The sequence below is a fragment of the Xiphophorus couchianus genome, chromosome 23 (assembly GCF_001444195.1).
Source record: "Xiphophorus couchianus chromosome 23, X_couchianus-1.0, whole genome shotgun sequence".
Taxonomy (NCBI): domain Eukaryota; kingdom Metazoa; phylum Chordata; class Actinopteri; order Cyprinodontiformes; family Poeciliidae; genus Xiphophorus; species Xiphophorus couchianus.
The window spans coordinates 20,333,573-20,353,257 of NC_040250.1; the positions used below are offsets into that span (position 1 = coordinate 20,333,573).

At 40.1% G+C, this 19,685-nt stretch overlaps 3 protein-coding genes across 4 annotated transcripts; 2 read left to right on the forward strand and 1 right to left on the reverse strand.

Annotated features, from left to right (window-relative positions):
- The first annotated feature begins 235 nt into the window (after window positions 1-235).
- Window positions 236-10,342, forward strand: npy7r (neuropeptide Y receptor Y7). The gene is made up of 2 exons (XM_028008162.1): window positions 236-481; window positions 6,858-10,342. Exon 2 carries the CDS (start codon window positions 6,898-6,900, stop codon window positions 8,011-8,013), a length of 1,116 nt encoding a protein of 371 aa, XP_027863963.1. The 5' UTR covers window positions 236-481; window positions 6,858-6,897; the 3' UTR covers window positions 8,014-10,342.
- Window positions 10,343-10,786: 444 nt separating this feature from the next.
- Window positions 10,787-15,251, forward strand: prelid1a (PRELI domain containing 1a). Its single transcript, XM_028009741.1, has 6 exons — window positions 10,787-10,937; window positions 11,465-11,584; window positions 13,031-13,256; window positions 13,356-13,469; window positions 13,693-13,771; window positions 14,369-15,251. Exons 2-6 carry the CDS (start codon window positions 11,493-11,495, stop codon window positions 14,488-14,490), a joined length of 633 nt encoding a protein of 210 aa, XP_027865542.1. The 5' UTR covers window positions 10,787-10,937; window positions 11,465-11,492; the 3' UTR covers window positions 14,491-15,251.
- A 925-nt stretch (window positions 15,252-16,176) lies between these two features.
- Window positions 16,177-19,631, reverse strand: mxd3 (MAX dimerization protein 3). 2 transcript variants are annotated; one of them, XM_028009113.1, is made up of 6 exons: window positions 19,105-19,392; window positions 18,336-18,438; window positions 18,156-18,185; window positions 17,603-17,717; window positions 17,328-17,493; window positions 16,177-17,104 (listed from the first exon to the last, which is right to left on the reverse strand). In XM_028009113.1, the coding sequence occupies exons 1-6, from the start codon at window positions 19,172-19,174 to the stop codon at window positions 16,986-16,988; spliced, it is 603 nt and encodes a 200-aa protein (XP_027864914.1). In that variant the 5' UTR covers window positions 19,175-19,392; the 3' UTR covers window positions 16,177-16,985. The 2 variants fall into 2 exon arrangements, with proteins under 2 accessions (XP_027864914.1, XP_027864915.1); XM_028009114.1 differs by lacking the exon at window positions 18,156-18,185 and having other exon boundaries at window positions 19,105-19,631.
- Window positions 19,632-19,685: the final 54 nt, after the last annotated feature.

Consider the following 19,685-nt stretch of genomic DNA (forward strand, 5'->3'; position numbering starts at 1 on the left):
AAACTAACTTGATCCCAATCGTGGAAAATAAACGGTTATATCAACTTGAACATTGTTCATCTGAGATCAGACTGGAGCAGAACGATGGGGACCATAAACTGAAATGATATAACGACATGTTCGTGTCAGAGATGCGTCCACACTGTGCACCACAATTAGAAATAAAACCTCGAATGCAATAAACTTTGTGATGTTCTTCTACATAATAAAAACGAAGATGAGAGAGATGCTTCGGGTAAAATTGTGATGTGCGGGGAGCCCACAGGACGCGGCCATTGCGCAGATCTCCAGCGGACCGTTCCTGGCACAGATGTTGGCGCCTCATTCCTACTCTGACTCCGCTGGATCTGACTCGGGAGCGCTCAGTGGATCCACAAGATGCGCACTCCAGGCAGGGAGGAGCTTCGGGAATTTCACACCACTTGTTCCACGCCACTCTTGAGTGAAGACTCGTTTCCCAAAGTAGATATTGCGGCGAAAGGTGAGTCCATTAACACGCGATTGGTATTCGTGTAGACCGTGAATTCATAATGCGGGGCTCGATATGTGTCCAAGTGCACCAGATAGACGCTGAATGTTCTGTTCTGTTCTTGTGGGCGCATCCTGTAACTGAAACTGCCACATGTGCGTAATTTGGATATGAAGAAACCTTTTCAAAGCAAGATGATGAAGAGTCCAAATGATGTGAGACAATTATAGTAATTTGCATATGTTTTGAAGGGTTAAATAAGCCTTCAGGGCTGTGAAAGATATATTTAAAGAGTGAGAAAGTGAAACAAATGGCCACAAATTACGCGTCAATGCATAATTGATTGAATTGGGTTATTAAAATATATCAGTAGTAACTCGCCATTGATGTGAGCTGGATCCCTTCAGCAGGTGCATCGTAGAAAAGAATAATAATAATAACTCTTGGGATAAGAAATTATAGGAAGTGTCTTTTTTGTGCTTGTGTCTTTTTTTTTTTTTAATTACTGTAAAAATGTTGCTTGAACGGAGATAAATCACATCCATTTGCTCTTGAGCATCTGTGCACTTTGGTGTCTAGGGGATCCCGCTGAGTTGCTTGACGACGGCTACATTTTCTAATTTGCTTTATAGCTTTCATGCCATTTCACTGCATACTTTGAATGTATCAAAACTACTTTAACAGACAAGGAGAAACATAAAACTTTATAAACTAAGGCAGCCTGGCGGGCAGTCTGTTGAATAAGCTTTTATCTTTAAATCAGCTGGGAACACAGGTATCATATTTCTGCCTGTGTTGCAAATATTACATATCAACTTTGAAAGTTGAATGGAAAAAGAAATTGAGTAAACATGGTTCTTTTGGAGACTTGAAGCCTGTATCAACAGAACAATGAAAGAGAATAAGAAAAGATCTCAATAAATTATGCCTGATTTCTTCTCAGTTCTTCCTCCAAGAATCAAAACTTGAACTATACTAGGAGTGGTGTAACAGTTCTCTAACTCATTTGCACAATACATTTAAAATACAACTGAGAAAGAAGTCTGGAATTCTATGACAAAAGTTCAGAAAATGAGTATAAATGTGTCTTTTTATAAGGACAAAAATGGCTGAAACTTGCTTTTTGTGTGTTTGGATCATAATATAACAGGAGGCACATTAATGGGCATGATCACCTGGCATTAGTGAACATTATATTAGAAAAGCAATTTCAGCATAGATTTTATAGCATGTGATTAAGAAGGGGCTGAGCCTTATGTGTTCTTTCTCCTCATATGTCTCAGGTTCATTAAATTCCTGCTTGAGTGTTTTCATCTGACTGATTAATTTTATGACTGAATGATTAAATACATCCCATATTCCCCCCATTCAGTGCAGCAGGGCCACCTGCCGTCTACTTTTAGTTTACCTGAACAGTCCAATGTATTTCACTGAAAATTTATAAGAAAATCATTTCATTGTATCTTCCCCTTGGTGTTGACTTAAATGATGGAGATGATTATTGGCTGTACTGCAGGTGCACGAGTGGGTTAGTAAGGAATGATTCAGCAGTCCAAACCTCATTGAGACTTGATAATCATCCTAATGGAAAGTCCTGAACATGTGGTTTTCATAACATCTTTCCTTAAAATGAAAATGGGAGATCTTTGATTATGAAATCTCCAGTCTACGCTGGTCCTCTTCACAAACTGCTTCCATTTGTTTGGTTGTTGAAGTAGATTGTATTCATCTTCTGATGATGAACTATTTCTTAAGTGTGCTTGATTAATCTGGCAAACCATCAGTTGACAGTCTAACCCGCCAGTAGCAATAATTGAATATATATCTGTATGCAGCAGCAGCACTTTGCCTGCATATGTAAATTAACAGGAAAAACAAAATGTTGAATTGCATTGATTTTTCCTTAATATTTTCCCGCATTTGTTCTCTTTAATATGAGCTGCAAGCGTAGGCACACATTCTGCAGCTCTAATGATTGAGCTTTGAACTCACTCACTACCCCTCATTGCTTCTTCCATCGTCTCCTTTAGTGTCAATAGAGGCACAGGTGTTCCTAAGGGGAAAAAAAGAAAGCATGCCGTAAATAAATAGGCAAGCAACACAGAGAGCATGAGGAAAGATGTTTTCTCACTATTGTCAATTGATAAGATAGACTATTTAGTGTATTTTTTTTTTGGTTGGAATTTCTACTTCTGTTCCAGGAAAGCTAATTTTCTATTAATTTCTCTCTGTGATTGCTGCTCAATTTTCCTTTTCTTAGCTTTGTATAATATCCACCTTTCTCCCTGCAATCAGGGAAGATTGTGTGAATGATGAGATTGCACGCATTAGAGAATCAGTTTATCTGCTAAAATGCACTGAGTTTTTACTCTTCAGCTTTAAATAATAGTTGTCTTTATGGTGGTGACATTTTCTATGGAAGCTCAAGCCTGGTAAAAATTACATACTCTTTCATCAACCCATTCTCACTCCCAAGTCGTCATATATTGACGCATGGGACGGTCCGTCCTCATCACATATTGACGCGCAGGGTACCCCTTTCGCGTCAGTATGTGACGCGAGGGGTTTTACCCTATGCCTTACCGTAATTTTTGCCCTAAACCTAACCAAATCGTCGGGTTTTGAAGGTTCGGCAGCGGTTGCGAGAACCCTTCGCGTTAATAATCCTCGTAAAACATGTAACCTTCCCAAATCGTCAACATGTGACGCTGAAGGACCCTGCCCAAGTCGCATGGTCAGAAATCGTCCCGACTCGTCAATATATGACGAGTCGGGAGTGAGAATGTGTTGGTTTCATAAGAAGCTCTCATACTGAGGAGGAAATGACATTGGAAACAAATAACATAATTTTAAGATACATCACCAATGCTATCATTTTGCCTTCATGCAGCCAGTGTTCATTTCTATAAATGACAGAGTCGCTTATGACAGAGATGAATGGGAACAAATAAAAGGTGTTGCACACATGAAAAAAGGGGTCAAAGAACCAACTGACAGCCAAGTACATGCAGACTCCCAGCTGAGAGACCTCGGCAGGGTTAGGTGGCAGGATTTGACAGCCAAGTCCTCCTAACTGCACTCAGTAGCCCCACTGGGAGTTGTTGTTCAGGAGAATATGTGAAGGTTGGTACATGTCGCCCCACTATGCAGGAGCAAATGACAGATACAGATCCCACTGTGCTTGCACACACAAGAAACACAGTTCACAGATCTTGAGAATTTTGAATCAGACACTTCTGAAGCAGCTTGAGTTTATTCCCTTACGTCATATTCTCATTTGCTGAATGAGTGAACAAATTAATTAATAAATGAATGAACAAACGAACAAATGAAATATGTATTTAGAACATATAAACAACTAATTTTTAAAGAAAATAATACAAAAACAATCAAGAACAATAATCAAACATAGAATAAAAATAATAAAAAAAAGAATACTTTATCGTCATTGCAGTTACCTAAACTAAAATTATTTCCCGTTTCCTCACAAAATGAACCATGTTAACTAGATAAAAATCCAGTAATAAAAACAACTGTGCCTCTCTGCTTAGCCTCATCCCCAGTGTCCACTAATTTGGGGGCAATAGCATTGGTTCCCACAGACTCTGGGGATCAATTAAGCTGCTGACCCCTGAATATTACCCCAGATAAGCAGAAAACAATGGATGGATGGATGGATGGATTAATGGATGGATGGATGGATGGATGGATGGATGGATGGATGGATGGATGGATGTTACCATAACCCATGTATTGTCATATTGGACTAATCAATAAGGGGTCGAGGGCTGATAGAAGTTATTGTTCTTGAAAATAATCTGTTCCTCACACATGTATTGCATGTTTCTAAAAGGCACTATCTCCTTCCTCATGGCAGAGGGACAATCAGTGAATGCCTCGGGTGAGTTACATCAGCACTGAGTCTTTGACTTCTGCTGCAGCCGGTCATGATACAGTGTCCAGGGCAGACAGTGTACTCCTGTGACCCTTAGTGCTGTGTTTATTACCCAGAAAAGGTTCCTCCAACGAGATCACTGATACAAGCGGCCAAAATGGGTTTTCTCCGTAGGTTGCCTGGGCTCTCCCTTAGAGTTAGTATCTATATCAAGAATGACAGGAGTATTCCAGTAAATGTTATGAGGAAACATTGCTCTCTATATCAAGAGTGCCTTATGCAGGGCATTTTATCCACTGAGAGACATTACTTATATATTTTGCATAGCTATTTACATCTCACTGCAAGCTAACATTGGCCTAGCACTAGAAGAGCTGCATAGCTTTTTTATCATCCAGATGAATGCTCATCCTAAAGACTTTAATGATGCAGATATGACAGCAGTCTTACCCAAGTGCCATAAAAATGTATGCTTTCTGGCCAGAAACAAAAATATCCCGGATCAACTATTTGCAAATATCCCGTGACAATACAAAGCTGTGCCATCACCACATCCTGGGGATGACAGACGACAAATCACATTTCATTGATCCTGAATCTATCATATAAACCTGTGGTTTGCAAAACCCCAGCATCTGTGAGTACAGATGTAACATTACAGGACTGTTTTGAAAGCATACACAAGGTGTGCTTTCACAGGGAGCTGACTCAGAGACATATGCTTCTGCTGGCTTTAATTACATCAAATTTTGCACTGAGGCATTGCTGACCATTAGAGCCCTTTTGTTTAACAGCAAGGTGAGAGCACACCTCAAGTGTACTGATATATTTGGTCTCTCACTACAGCACGCGTCAGTGCTCACCTGCTTCAAAACCACCACATTCATCCCACTGCCAAAGAAGACATCAGCCACCAGCCTCAACAACTACTGTCTAAGTAGGCCTTACACCATAATGAAGTGCTTTCAGAGAGTGGTATTGCACATCAAAAGCATCCTATACTGGCTGCCTGGATGTTTGCCGAGCAAACTGAGTCTGTTGAAGATGTATCATGTTTCATTCAGCCGCCCTCGTCCCACCTGGAGCTCTGTATTTTTGAACTTCTGTTCCGAACTCACCAGCCTTGGACTGCCCAACACACTATGTGAATTGATTGTTAATTTTCTCAGTAATGGATCACAAAATGTCAGGATGGAAACCCAGACATCATCATCCATAACTCTGACCTGACACGTGTGCTACAGGGCTTTGTGTTGAGTCCAGTCATTCTTACCCTCTTTACAATGACTGATCCTCCCCCCATATACACACACACACACACACACTCTTCCAACATCATAATCAAATTTCCAAATGATGCCACCCCACGCTGACTAATCTCAGATGTAAATGGAGGTAGGAGACCCAACATCTGGTTGAATGTTGTACAGGCAATAACTATGTTTTAAACAACCATTTTTTTTAAAAAGATGTCATTGTGGATGTTTGGAGGATTAAGAGGAAGACCAAGGCTCCACTGACTGTCAATTAAGTTCAAAGTGGTGTCCATCCAATTCACACCAGTGAGGATCAGATGTAGTTAAAAAAAAAAAAAAACTCTGCTAGCCCTGAAAAGAATGCTCAACAAAGGCTCTTTTCTTCCTTAGGTTGAAAATGGCCAATATGCCATCTCAGCTGTTTGGGAATTTCTGTCGGAGCACTATAGAGCATTGGGCATCACTGCTGAACTGCCGGGTGTGCAAGCCCTAAGGAAAAAAATTGGAGGAACCATCCATCCATCCATCCACCCACCCATCCATCCATCCATCCGTTTTTTCCCGCTTTATCCGAGGTCGGGTCGCTGGGGTAGCAGCTTCAGAAGGGAGGCCCAGACTTCCCTCTCCCCAGTCACTTGTTCCAGCTCATCCGGGGGAATCCCAAGGCGTTCCCAGGCCAGCCGAGAAACATAGTCTCTCCAGCGTGTCCTGGGTCTTCCCCAGGGCCTCCTCTCGGTGGGACGTGCCCGGAACACCTCACCAGGGAGGCGTCCAGGAGGAATCCTGACCAGATGCCTGAGCCACCTCAACTGACTCCTCTCGACGTGAAGGAGAAGGCTCTACTCTGAGTCCCTCTCGGATGACCGAGCTTTTTACCCTATCTCTAGTTAGTATCTATATCCAGTTAGTATCCAGTTGTGAACTCCAGTTTTACCAGAGTTTGCGGTTCTATCTACCCAATAGACAGTGTGGCCAGCTAAGCGAATAGCCTCAAGATTTGGTAGTGCTTGTTAATGTAGGTTAGCTTTCAGACTCGCATGGAGGCTACTGCACTTGCCTCTAATTCTGCTTCACTTAATTGCTCCTATTCCGTTTGAAAAGGAATAGAAAAAAGCTCAGGCTTATTACATTCTACTCCTTACTTCTCCAGAATATCCAACATAGCTATGTTCTGTCTGAAAGTGATGTTCTATTAATTTTGTGTCAAGCTGTTTTGTTTTCTGTTTTCTCTGCTCAGGTGTTGGTGCAGCCTCAGTATTGTGGACCTTCCAGTAAAAATGAGCCCACTTGACACATCCAACGCCACAGCAGAAGTGGAGTCTAGCGAAAGTGATCTGTCGTTTTTGTTCAACGACAGCTCTGATTCATACCAGCCCGGTTTCAGTTATGATGTCACCAAGCACCTTGGAGTCCAAATCACTCTAATAATGGCTTATTCCTTAATAATCCTGCTGGGGCTGCTGGGCAATTCCCTCGTCATCTACATGATTATTCGCTACAGAAACATGCGGACAGTGACCAACTACTTCATAGCCAACCTGGCTTTGGCAGACCTTCTGATGGTCACTCTGTGCCTGCCCTTTACTCTGATTTACACTCTGCTGGATGAATGGAAGTTTGGTGCCGTGTTGTGCCACATGGTCCCGTTTGCCCAAGCTCTGAGTGTTCATGTGTCCATCCTGACCCTGACTGTCATTGCTCTGGAGCGTTACCGCTGCATTGTCTTCCACCTTGGTCGACGGCTCACCTGGCATTCCAGCCTCTTCATCATGGCATTCACCTGGACTATTTCTTCTGTCCTGGCAGCTCCTCTTGCTATCTTCAGAGAATATCGCTATGAAGAGATTCCTCCTATCAATCTGCGCATGCCTGTCTGCTCTGAGAAGTGGCCCCATGGCATCAACAGGGATGGAGTCATCTACAGTCTCTCAATGATCCTACTATTGTACATTCTTCCTTTAGCAATCATTAGTTATGCATACATATGCATTTGGGTCAAACTGAAAAACCATGTCAGTCCGTCCAGCCGTAACGACAGCATCAACCGACGCAAGAAAACCACAAAGATGCTAGCACTGGTAGTAGTGGTGTTTGCAACCAGTTGGCTGCCTTTACATGTGCTCCAGCTGGCCACTGATCTGGACTTGGTGCTCCGGTTTGAGGAGTATAAGCTCATCTTCACAGTGTTTCACATCGTGGCTATGTGCCCTACCTTCACCAACCCTCTCCTCTATGGATGGATGAATAAAAACTACAGGAATGGCTTCATAATGGTGTTCCGTTGCGAGGACAAGGTAGATACTTTCCACCCAGATGGGTCGTTCAGGACACGCTCTGTAAGAGGGCCCACTCCGAACGGTCGTAACAGCAGACACCCTACTACTGCTGTATGAGATTTGTCTTGTTTAAAAGCAGAATTTTAGCACATTAGCTAGACCTCTGCTTTAAGGGGTGTGTGGTTCTCAAGAAGTCTTTTGACTTAAAAGAACTGACTCAGCAATTGAAATGCACCTATGGGTGTATTTCAATTGTATCTATCCTGAAGCTTTCAGCTCCTAATTGGTTTTCAAGAACCTTGGAAACCATTTGTCTACAGAAGTTCAAAGTACAGGTACCTTAGGTACATACAGTATGTGTCACTTACTTCTGGTCAATACTAAACTGCTGAGGTGTTGCTGCTGCTGACAGTGTCTTAAAAGTAAAAAATAAAGCAAAACAAAACTACATGTTCTTTTATGCTTTTGGTGTAGTGTTTCCAGCTGGAAAAATTTGTTATTGTTTGCAAACGCAACATTTAGGTATAGCTATTTGCACAACTACGATAAGATTAGGAGATGGCTTTCTAAATGATACCAATAAAGCATAATTTTTTGACTATTTTAACACTGGGTACATTATAAAACAGCAGTAAGATAACTACCAATTATGTGAAATCCTTAAGCTGCTATCACACTATTTTTTATTTTGCCATGTGTGCTGGGCCTTAAAAATAAGTGTTTCATAAAACTAATCAGGATAAAAAGGAATCATTTTGGAAACATCAAATCATATCACAGTTTTGATGGGTGTTTGTCACTTTTGACATGTTCCCACTTTACATAATGCATATAAATTGGGATTACATGGAGCAGTATTATGTAATATCTACTTTTTTAGCTTTATATCATGTTATAATGTTATTTCCTCATCAAAACCATGCCTGGAGTGTTGCTTTGATTCTTTCATGCATGCTTGAGAAATCATTTAATCTTGTTTTGCACAACCATTCAGTTGTACAAAACTCTTGGTGGGACTGATCTTCTTTGAGGATGAAGCTCCCCCTCAGAGCTGCAGTTTCCACGCTGCAGAGCCTCTTCCTCACAGATCTCTGCAACTTCCTCACTCATCTCCTTCAGACTAGTCAGCAGCAATTAGCCAACGCCTGGTGGAACTGTGCATCTGCTGATCTCATTATACCCGCTACTTCTCAATGGTTGCATTGTTGCTCAAGGGTCTATAGAGGAGTGATGTTGTGATGACTTCCTGAAAGTTGAGTGCTGGAAAGAGTGGGACATTCAGCCTGCCGTAGCTAGTGATCATGTTATGTTACTTAATATTTTTCATTGACTACTCCATTTATCTATATTCAAGTGTTCAGTGTCAACAAATTTTGAACACTTCAACATTTTTAACCAAGGCTTGTTTACAATGTTTTTCTCCAGTTGGGCTTTTGGTTAAACATACAATGTTTTTTACATTTACTATCCTACAGTATTAAATGCAAGGACAAGTGGTGATGCTGGACAGTGATTTACCTAAGACAGTATGTAATCCTACCCCAATAAAACACTTGGCAGATAAGCAACAATGTGACAAAGGTGTTAGTGCCTAACGCAATGCAATGTTCTCGCTGTCATACTTACCTATTCAGAAATGGCTAACAACCTATCAAAGCTCCACCCTTTTGAGGTTTTTTCCAAAAGTGCTACCTCCCTACCCTGGACCCTGCAGCTTAAATGAGAGGGGACAAGAGATAACCCCTCCGCATAGAGACAATGGTTGACACAAAGCATTGGTCACTAAAGAGGGCCCAATGCTTTGCATGCAAATCTCTTTATAAGGCTCCTTATTGAATTGTGAGTGGTACTTGTAAAGTACATATCTAATTTATTCAAATATGTATCTAAAATGTTTACCTATGTCTTATGTAAACATGTTCCACTGTATGTACATAATTCTTGTTGCTAAATAAAGTTCAACTTTGCAGGATATTTTCTAGTGAGAAAGCAGAGATTTATGTGACAGTGAATGTAGACTTCTCATGATACTTCGGTAATTGTTTTATCATTCATTCAAATCCTCTAATCTGGGAAAATAGAAGTTAATTGTTCTCACCTGGCCACCAGCTGTTCTTGATTAGACAGAGCAGCGGGACTCTGTGTCCAGAAGAATGGGACTGGAAACCGGTGACCTGTGTGACGCCAGGGCAGCACACTGTTGATGTCTTCATTACAGAAACTTGTTCAAGGGGATGTAAAAAGAACATGCAATTCTGTGTTCATTACGCTGCTGCTAAAGTGACCTTTCTGGTGATCCTATTTAATAAATGTGGGGACATGAATCAACAACGAGGCCTCTGGGCACAGTTTTCAAGCCTGGACCTGATACATTACAGCTGCTGTTTCTAGAAAGACAATTTATTGTTTGTTCCTCTGTGTCAAATAAAGAGATATTGGTTGTGTATGTGTGGAAGTAAAGTACATCTAGATTTATAAAAAAGTAAATTCAGTAAAACATTAAAATGGCAAAATTACTAGTGTGACCCACACATTTTTTTTATTCATTGTATGTCAAAGAGAATAGCTATGGCCATTGCATTACTGGTTCCTAACTCCCACATTGCAGATTTCCTGGTTTAAGCATATCATTATATATATAGTTCAGGCTTCAAGCCTTGAAGAAAAAAAATTAAATCTCTTCCTTAAAATTTACAGTATTTTCATATAGTCTATTTGTTAATATCAGTCACAAACACAGCAGAAAATAAGAGTTTGATTTGAGTAATTTTTTGGAATAACATTTAACTGGGCAGGAAGAAACTGTAGGTGTCAACCCTGCAGGGAACTGAAACATTTTGCGCAGGATCTCTGCTGCCATCTAGTGATCGAAACAAGCATCACCAGTGCCTCCTGCCGGATGTTCCGTCAACGCTCAACGTTTGACCTTCTTCTCGGCCTGGTGACGTTTGGCGTCTGATGTAGGTGGTCGCACGATGGACTTTGCTCCTCACGAACAATGAAATGTCCGTTCTGATCTTTTGAATATCGTCACTGTGCAGGTCGGTGTTTATTTCGTCTGTGTTGAGCCCTTCCTCCTGAGTGTTGATATGTGACTAAATGCAAATGTATACCGAGAGAGCCATTCATTCACGAGGTTAGCCACATGCTAGGCTAGCTCCTACCGTCCAGGAAGCTGGTAGTGTGGACGTGACGAATGTGACAGAAACGACTTTAAACACGTTGACCTCAGTTTTTTTTTTTTTTTAATACATGAAGCCCTTATTTAAACTGCAAATACATCATAAAGCCGTCAGTAAAAATGCCCCGCTGTGCTTTTGTTTTATAGCTTGGTAGGTTTTTATGTGGGTTTTAGCCACTTTGTACCATTTTCTACAAAATATGAATGAAAAATGTCCGTACAGTCATGACTGACCTTTGCAAGCATGCACTTAAATCCTACTTATTCGTAGCAGTTATTTAGTTATTTGCAGCAGAATGAGCTACAAATATGATTACTGTCAACCTTACTCTACTTCTGCTTTATCTGATTGTAACTGACTTTATTTTTTGTGCCGTCGTTGCACACAGTACTGCCAGAGTAAACCAAGGGAACAATGGGGAAATACGTTTGCTGCACAGGTTTGCTGAAGAACACCTGGGACCAAGTTTGCATTGCTTTCTGGCAACGTTATCCCAATCCTTACAGGTGAGAAAAAATATCTTAGTGTAAAAGTGCACGATTATTAATTATACTGTACAAAATTGTGCTGGTGAAATAGGTCTTTACATTTGCATACTGCAGAGGTTTGTTAATGTAGATGAATTAATTGATGTATCAACACTCTTATAAGTACACACATAACTGTAGTGTACCTACAACCTTGTTTTTTTGTTTTTTATAAAACATCAGTTATTGGCCATTTGAAACCATAAGGTGCTATCATGCCAAGCTGAAAAATGCATTATGGGAATTTTCTGATACACAGACTTTGAAATGATCAAAGTAATGTCACTCATGTGTTGCCTGTCACATGAGGCAACAAAGTGGGACATGATAACCTGTCTGACATAACTGTAAAAGCAGTTTATTAGTAATTAGAATCACATTACATAATATGCATATTGCCTTACGAAGTTCTTCACACACCTTCAATTTTTCCACATTTTGTTACTTTGTCACCACAAAGCTATTTATTTTTTGTGATTAGCTGCTATGTACTAACACAATTGTCATGCACAATTGTAAACTAGGAGAAAAGTTATGCATCTTTTTTTTTCCTTTTACAAAGAAAACTGAAATTTGATCCAAGTATTCAGTCTCTTTTATTCTGCCTTCAGAATCCAACTGATTAGTAAAAAAAAAAAAAAAAAATCCCATCTTTGTGTAATTTAATCTCAGTGTTTAATCTAAACTGTTTCTGTGAAAACCTCAGAGGTTGTTGTTGGTGAACTAATTGCATCATGAAGACCAAAAAGGAACACACCAGGCACGAAATTTAATTATGCATTTAGACAAATGTTAGTCTCATACACACAACTATGTATGAGACTATTTCTGTCCTTTTTATAGTCCCCTAAAATTTCCCCTTAGTTTCTCACATAGGAAAAAAGCCTTGGATTATTGACGTTTTGTTGTTGGCATTCAATCTGGAATTTGCATGACAACATAAAGAACTCTTAAATCCTCCATTTTCTATTTCCTTTCATGATTTAAAAACTTTGTTTTTAATCATCATTGAAGGAACCAAAGATTCATGTGACTCTGGATCAGCAATACACTGAGCCCTGTAATTAAAATACATAGAAATTTATCAAGTTAAGATTATGACAATCAAGTAAAGCATTGCTACAGAAGTAAACAATTGCTATTTACCACAAATATCCACACCTAACATATTACTGATGTTGTGTTTCCTGAATACTGTGAAGTTCTTGTTGAGGAAGAGGGACATTTTGCTGACCTAAGTTTGATTTACTGATCTAGGATTTTAGGTTTACTGTAAGTAGTCAACACAGAAATTACATCAATAAAATCCTTTCATACTAAAATAGAACACTAATTTGTTACTTTGAGAATTTAAAGTTGTCCAAAAATAAATATATTGCAAATAAAATTTAATTTTTAATATTTTACCAATCCCTTTGATTTCAGTAACCATGTCTTGACGGAGGACATCATCTTCAGAGAAGTTACTCCGTCCAACTGCCTCATTTCCAGACGTCTGTTGACCAAAACCAGCCGTGCACCTCGCTGGATGGAGCGGTACCTCCCAAAGCACATGACCAACTCGGCGTACATCATCGAGGACTCAGTCGTAGACCCTCAGAAACGGACCATGACCACTCTGACCTGGAACATCAGCCACGCTCGCCTCATGGTACGCTCCGGTTTTCATCCAGCAGAACTTGGCTTTGCTCAAAGTCAAAACATAATTGTAATGTTTGTTTTGTTTTGTTTTTTCTGCATGCTGTGCCAGTCTGTGGAGGAGCGCTGTCTCTACCAAATTAATCAAGAGAACGGCTCCTGGACGGAGATTAAACGGGAAGCCTGGATCTCTTCCAGTCTCTATGGGCTTTCTAGAGCTATTCAGGTCAGTAGAGTAAAGTGGAAAGTGGTACTACAGCACAGAAAGCAGCATGGAGTGGCTGATGGGGAGACCTCCCCACCTGCCTTCTGTTCTGGCATTATCAGCAACATAATGCCAGAGTTAAGATGCAACAGCTGAGCAATTAGTCCAAGTAGTTCCTCATTGTTGCTGGGTTTACATAAATACACTTTGTCTTTTTCCTTTACTGACTTTGTTCATTTTTCAGGAATTTGGTCTGGCAAGGTTCAAGAATAGCGTCACAAAGACAATGAAAGGCTTTGAGTACGTGCTCTCCAGAATGCAAGGTACATTGTCATTTGAAGAGTTTTTTTTTCCAGATTTCCCTAGAGTTATTTTATAGAGTTGTTTCCTCCATGTTCTTTACTGTTAACGTGGAGTCATGAACTACATGCACCTAACAGGTTCATGTAGTTCATTCATGAAAATAATGAGTTATAGAAATGTAAAATAACAGAAAATAACAGTTAATTTTTTGTTTTAGAAATGTAAAAAAAAAAAATTAAATTTCTCAGAATGCTGACACACCAAATTCTCTGAGTCAGAACAATACGAAGAGGAAACAAATAAATTCTAGTCTGCCTCTTCGGCAACTCATTTCTATGCAGACATAGTTAGCAGAACCATGCTGCTGATCGGCTGTGACTTTTTCTCCTTTATTTCCTTTTGGTGACTACGTGGATTTTAATAAAATTGATTGACGTTTGTGAAACGAGGGACATTTTGATGTTGTAATCTTGACATAATATACATTGCTGTGAAAAAGTGTATGTTGTTAAAACCTGCCAGTTTTGTTTTTCACATCAGCTTAACCTTTACCTCTACATCCTGAGGATGACAATGTTGATGTGTTTCATTTAAAGCCATGCTTTGTGTTTCTGTAGGGGAAACTCCATCCAGAACCTTGGCAGAGACCGCTACAGAGCGGGCAAGAGAGACAGCAATGGCAGCTAAAGTGAAAGCCAAGGACCTCGCCTCGCATGCTCAGAAGAAACAATACGTATGATGATGCAGCTGCAGCTTTTTATATCAAGACTGTTTTACATTTAACCACTCTCATAGCTCACGCAGTTACTGGGTATTTTGCAATGCATCCCAGTGTTGGTTTAAAAAAACCTCTGTGAGGACACATCCTGCTGAAAGTGGTGGTGAAGAAAAGGCCTGAGCTGGGTTCAAGAGCCTGCTCCACCCGCGCTGATTGTGTTTATTGTACGTCTGATGCCACGTCATTTCAGTATTTACCACAGATAGAGATTTTGAACATGGCCCCGGGTGCCATAAGAGTAAAGGTGATGACCTATACTGGAAGTGTTCCTTAGGCTTTTGCTCAGCCACTCTACCCACCAGGATTTGCCTTTTTTTTATTCTGGTTCACTTCACATCTTGTTTTGTTTCCCCCATGTTCTTTATTGTTAACTTGGAGCACTACTTTAAAATATCACATCAGTTCTTTATGATTAATATACGTGTTATGATATCCCAATTGTTTTGTGTTAGTTCAGTTTACCCAGTCCTACCTTAGTCCTGATATTGAGAGTGGTTCCCTGGCTGCTTCATGCTGAAGTTTGTTAGCTTCACATTGTTGGAGATAAAAGCTTGATAACGTCTTGTCACCTGGCGTCTCTGCTGCTGGGTAAGAGCAATACATGAAGCCTCCTCTTAACTTGATTGTCAACTCGCTGTATACATTCATGTAGTCCTTGTGACTTTTCTTGCTTAAATGAAGTATCAGCTGGTGAATAAATTGACATTTCCTGATCATAATATGGTTTTCTGTGTCAAGTAAAGCATTGTACAACTTTAGATGCGATGGCGCCCTTTTGCTGTATTTAATTGGGATTTTATGTGGTAACACAACACAAAGTAGTGTGTAATTGTAATATAATTTTCACATTCTTTGCAAAATGGCAGATTTTTTTTGTCTCACCACAGATTCTAGATTAGAATTAGATCTAGATTTTAACAAAGCCATTCTAACATTAGTATGCTTTGATCTAAATTATTTGATTGTAGCTGACTGACTATCATTGCGTTATTGGAACATCTCAATATAAACACTTTCTATATTTAAAAATATAAATACAGAAAGTTAAAAGCAGAAGTGGTAAGAAACGACTGGTTGGGAGGAAACGCACAAAGCTACAATATGTCAAATATTCAGATTTTGGGATTGCAAAACTAATAATTATCCTGTGGACAGGTTAAACCACCTTTAAATTCTTCCACAACTTTATCAAGTGGCATAAGAGTTAAATGGCGCTGAATACAAATGCAGATTACCATAGTATACTAGTTTTTGTTTTTTTTGTAGAAAAAATTCTGGTTTTTGTGTTGCTCTATCAGGTATAATCACCGCAATACACATTTATTTTAGTTTTCATATGAAAAAAGTATAAAGGTATGAATACTTCTACAAGGCTTTGTTCCTAAAGTTCTCAGAGAGAATAGTTTTGAAAAAATAACACATGAAAAAAATTTATATAGAAAATATTTATTTGCTTAAAAAAAAGAAAGAAAGCTTACAACGGTACAAAAAAAATGCTACATAATATTACTGGGTGGAAAGACGAACTAAAAGTAATAAGGCATCTTGCATATACAAAAAGTGAAGAAGAAAGCAACTTCAATTATTAAATCCATGTAATCAGCATTGATTGCATAATTATTGCAAGTAGGTGTCACCTGCTTTGACTGATTTTCAAATGTCCAACTGAATACTCAAGATGGCCAACGCTCCTCCCCGACTTGAACGCTCTCGAGATCCGATCGATCACATAATGCGTCAAAAGTCTTTATTTTAAATAGAGATGTAAATGTGTGCTGATATGAAACCTCAATGTGCAAATGTGACTGAGGTTTTTTTTCTTCCTTCCCCCATTTCCTGGTTGTTGATTTTTTTTCCCCCATCTCTTGCCCTACCCCACGTCCTTCTGACAAAACAAGTGCAACGGGTGGACGTTATGTGCAACAGAAGAAAAAGAGCTATAAATACACGAAGGGAACTTACGTAGGAGGACAAAAAAAAAAGGAAAACAAAACAGAAATAATGTTTTAAGTGCATGATAAATGTGACATTGCTGCAATATAGACTTGGTGCTAAGGAGAAGCAGCGTAGAACGTTAGTTTAAATCTGGTTTAAGGCAGAATTCAGCACAGACATGAAGGAAATTTGTATTAAAGCCCTTATTTAGATAAAAACTGGATTCCTAAATGACAGAAAGGTTAACACCTCATGGCTTTTGGGAACAAAAACACATAATTGCTTTATCAGAGGAATGCTTATTCATGCTGTAACATCCATCCCAGTGCAATTGAATACATTATTAGCCTGAACTTATTTTGAAAGAAGATATCCCTCCCACCCCCCAAAAGAAAGCTGTCCTGTAAAAACAAAAGTGTTCGGTTGTGTACAGTATCCACGTCTTGCCTCATCCTCTGTTGTCTTGTTTTTGGAATGTTTTCTTCCCACCCTCCCTCTGGTTAAACCCTGTGTCATGGTGGTCATAGCCGGGACCTGTCCAAGCTGGAGTAACTGTGGTCTGCGTCCATGTGTGCAATACTCAGCCCGTCAGAGTCCACGCAGTCAAACACGATGCTTTCCACATCCACCTCCACGTCTTCTGTAATGAGGACAGCAGCAAAGATCAAACCCATTAGGAGAGGAAACTCAAGGTGAAAGAGCTGAAAACTGGGGCTGTTTAAAAAAAACTCCTGTTATTAGTGTTTTTGGTAAATAAAACAAAGACTTTTTTTTTTGCATCATTCTAAAAGTTCAAGCCAAAAAGAGAGTAAAAACAAAGTGTGACATAACAGATTTCAGCTGAGAGCCCGTCATGCACCCACCTCTGTCTGAGTCCGACCTCTCAGAGGACATGGTGGACCCCTGGCTGTTGTTCCTCATCCTCTCCGTTCCCCTCTGGAGCTGCTCCAGCCGAACCCGCAGCTCCCTCTGCTCCCAGCGAAGGCGGTCCTTCAGATGCTCGGCACGCTCGTCCTGTTTCTGCAGCTTCTGAATCGTCGCAGACGAAGGGGAGAGAGACATTTGAGCAAAGCTTCAGATACAAAGAGAGAGGAAGGGAATGTTGTTGGAGAGGTCAGCGTGAGGCTTTCTGCAGTACCTTTATGTGAAGCTGAGCTTGTCTCAGCAGGTTCAGGGTGGTGTTCCTCATGGAGTCGGTAGAGTGAGGAACCTGCTTCTTCAGCTGCTCCAAGCACTGCCTCAGCTGAGCTCGTCTGCAGATTACAACAATCAGCAATGTTACTTTTTCATATCTCGTCACATTACGACCACAAAGTTCAAAGGAACCTTGACTGAGTTATGCTATATTCCCACACAACGTAATTGTGAAGTGGACGAAGATTCATGTGGTTTTCAGTTTCACGTTGCGTTGCAAATAATGTGACGTCTGTTATGCATTTGTATACATTCCACTTTACCGTGACAACCTTAAGAAGTCAACTCAGGAAAATATGTCTGTATGTGATCTGTTTTGCGAAAGCCTCTGAGGTTTTCAGGCATTGCACAGGCAAACTCCATGGATACAATGTGACGAAATGTAGAAAAGTTTGAATTATAAACGAAGGCAATGTACTGTTATATCTCTCAAGACAAAAAACCCCAGCTTTGACAGTTCTGATGTAATTTAATTAAAAAAAAAAAAATGTGAGTACCTGTTTTTCTCCAGCTCATTGTGAACTGTCCTGCAATTAGAATTAAAAACACACTTTCCTTAATGTTATAAATATGCATAGGAAATGATGAAACAACTTTTATAGGTGAGGTTTATGGTTCCTTATCATAACTGAGAGACACATGCAAAGTGCCATTGATCTGTTACATCATGTGCTCACCTTTTACCGCCAGCAGCAGAAATCTTCTTGTTCTTCTGTTTGCTTCTTTTAACCGAGTTACCGGGGCTGAGAGGCGGGGGTGAAGCATATCCATGTTCAGCCTCTGCACGGGGAGGAAGTCCATGTTTATGACGCTGATAAAATTACTGTTACAATGTTATAATGGTGGGTTTCTCATTGTAAATATGTTAGAAGTCCTGGGATTCTGATTAAGTATGTATCATGCCAGAAATATTACCCCAACCCAAGCTAAAGCGTTCAAGCAAAAATGATGAAAACAATCTGAGGAGTCATCAGCTGAACGTTTATTTATTTTTTTTGGTTTTTGGCGCCATCCATCCATTAGCTATCCGTCACATTCAAACCGAGACTTTTAGATTTAAAGTAGTCTAACTTACTAAATTAAACTAGCATTGACTCAGTTTGCACAATGCGCGACAAAACGCAGCTCTCCTGCCCAGTCGCTCTTTTCATTCATCGAGCAGGACTGATGAGCGCCGCCCTGGATTCATTTTCAAACTCGGTGAGATTGGCGCCTTCCAATACAAAGATGCCACCGATATGTAGGTCACTGAGTCAAATGGCACAGATCGGCCGCGGCACCATCTAGCTGGAAAATCATGTGCAATCTTAAACAAATGCAAATAATGTGATTACTGTATTATTAATCCCGAATGCATTAATAACAGCTTCTCGATGCAGATTGTTTTTTCCTCTTTAGCAACAATAACTCCTACCCCTAGGCTGACTGTTGACATGAAATACCAACCTCGGCCTTTCCTCTCCACGAACTCGGCCGCCCAAAGGAGAACCTGGATGCTGCAAACACTTCCTTCCATTATTGAGCTGGCAAGAGTAAAACAAGCGGAGGTAAACAAACTACAACGAGACAAGCATCTACTATGAGCGAAGGACTGTCTGTGCAGGCTACGTCCACAGTTCACAGAGATCCAACAATAGTGCTGCCTTCAAGGACTGGACGTAAATCTCGGAAATTCCAGTCTTTCGGCTGCCTTGTCAAAACGCTAATAAAAAATAGTTAGCCCGTCACAATCCGGTACTGGATTAAATAGACTGCTCTTAATTTGAAAGCAATGACATGGCCCTTCATTTTTTCAAGTGTGCTTAAATTCAAAAATGAAAATGTTATGTATATGGCTCTACCATTTCCAAAAGCATTTGGAGGGGTCGTAATGCCTCGTAAAACGTCATGGTCAAGCCAGCCACTCCCCTCCGCGAGAGACGTGTACCCGTTTCTAATTTGCTCAAGCATAATAAAAACGTTTTCACGCGTATTTACGGCAATAATTGTAGTAGTACTGAATTTTATTTTTAAAAGTTTCTCACATG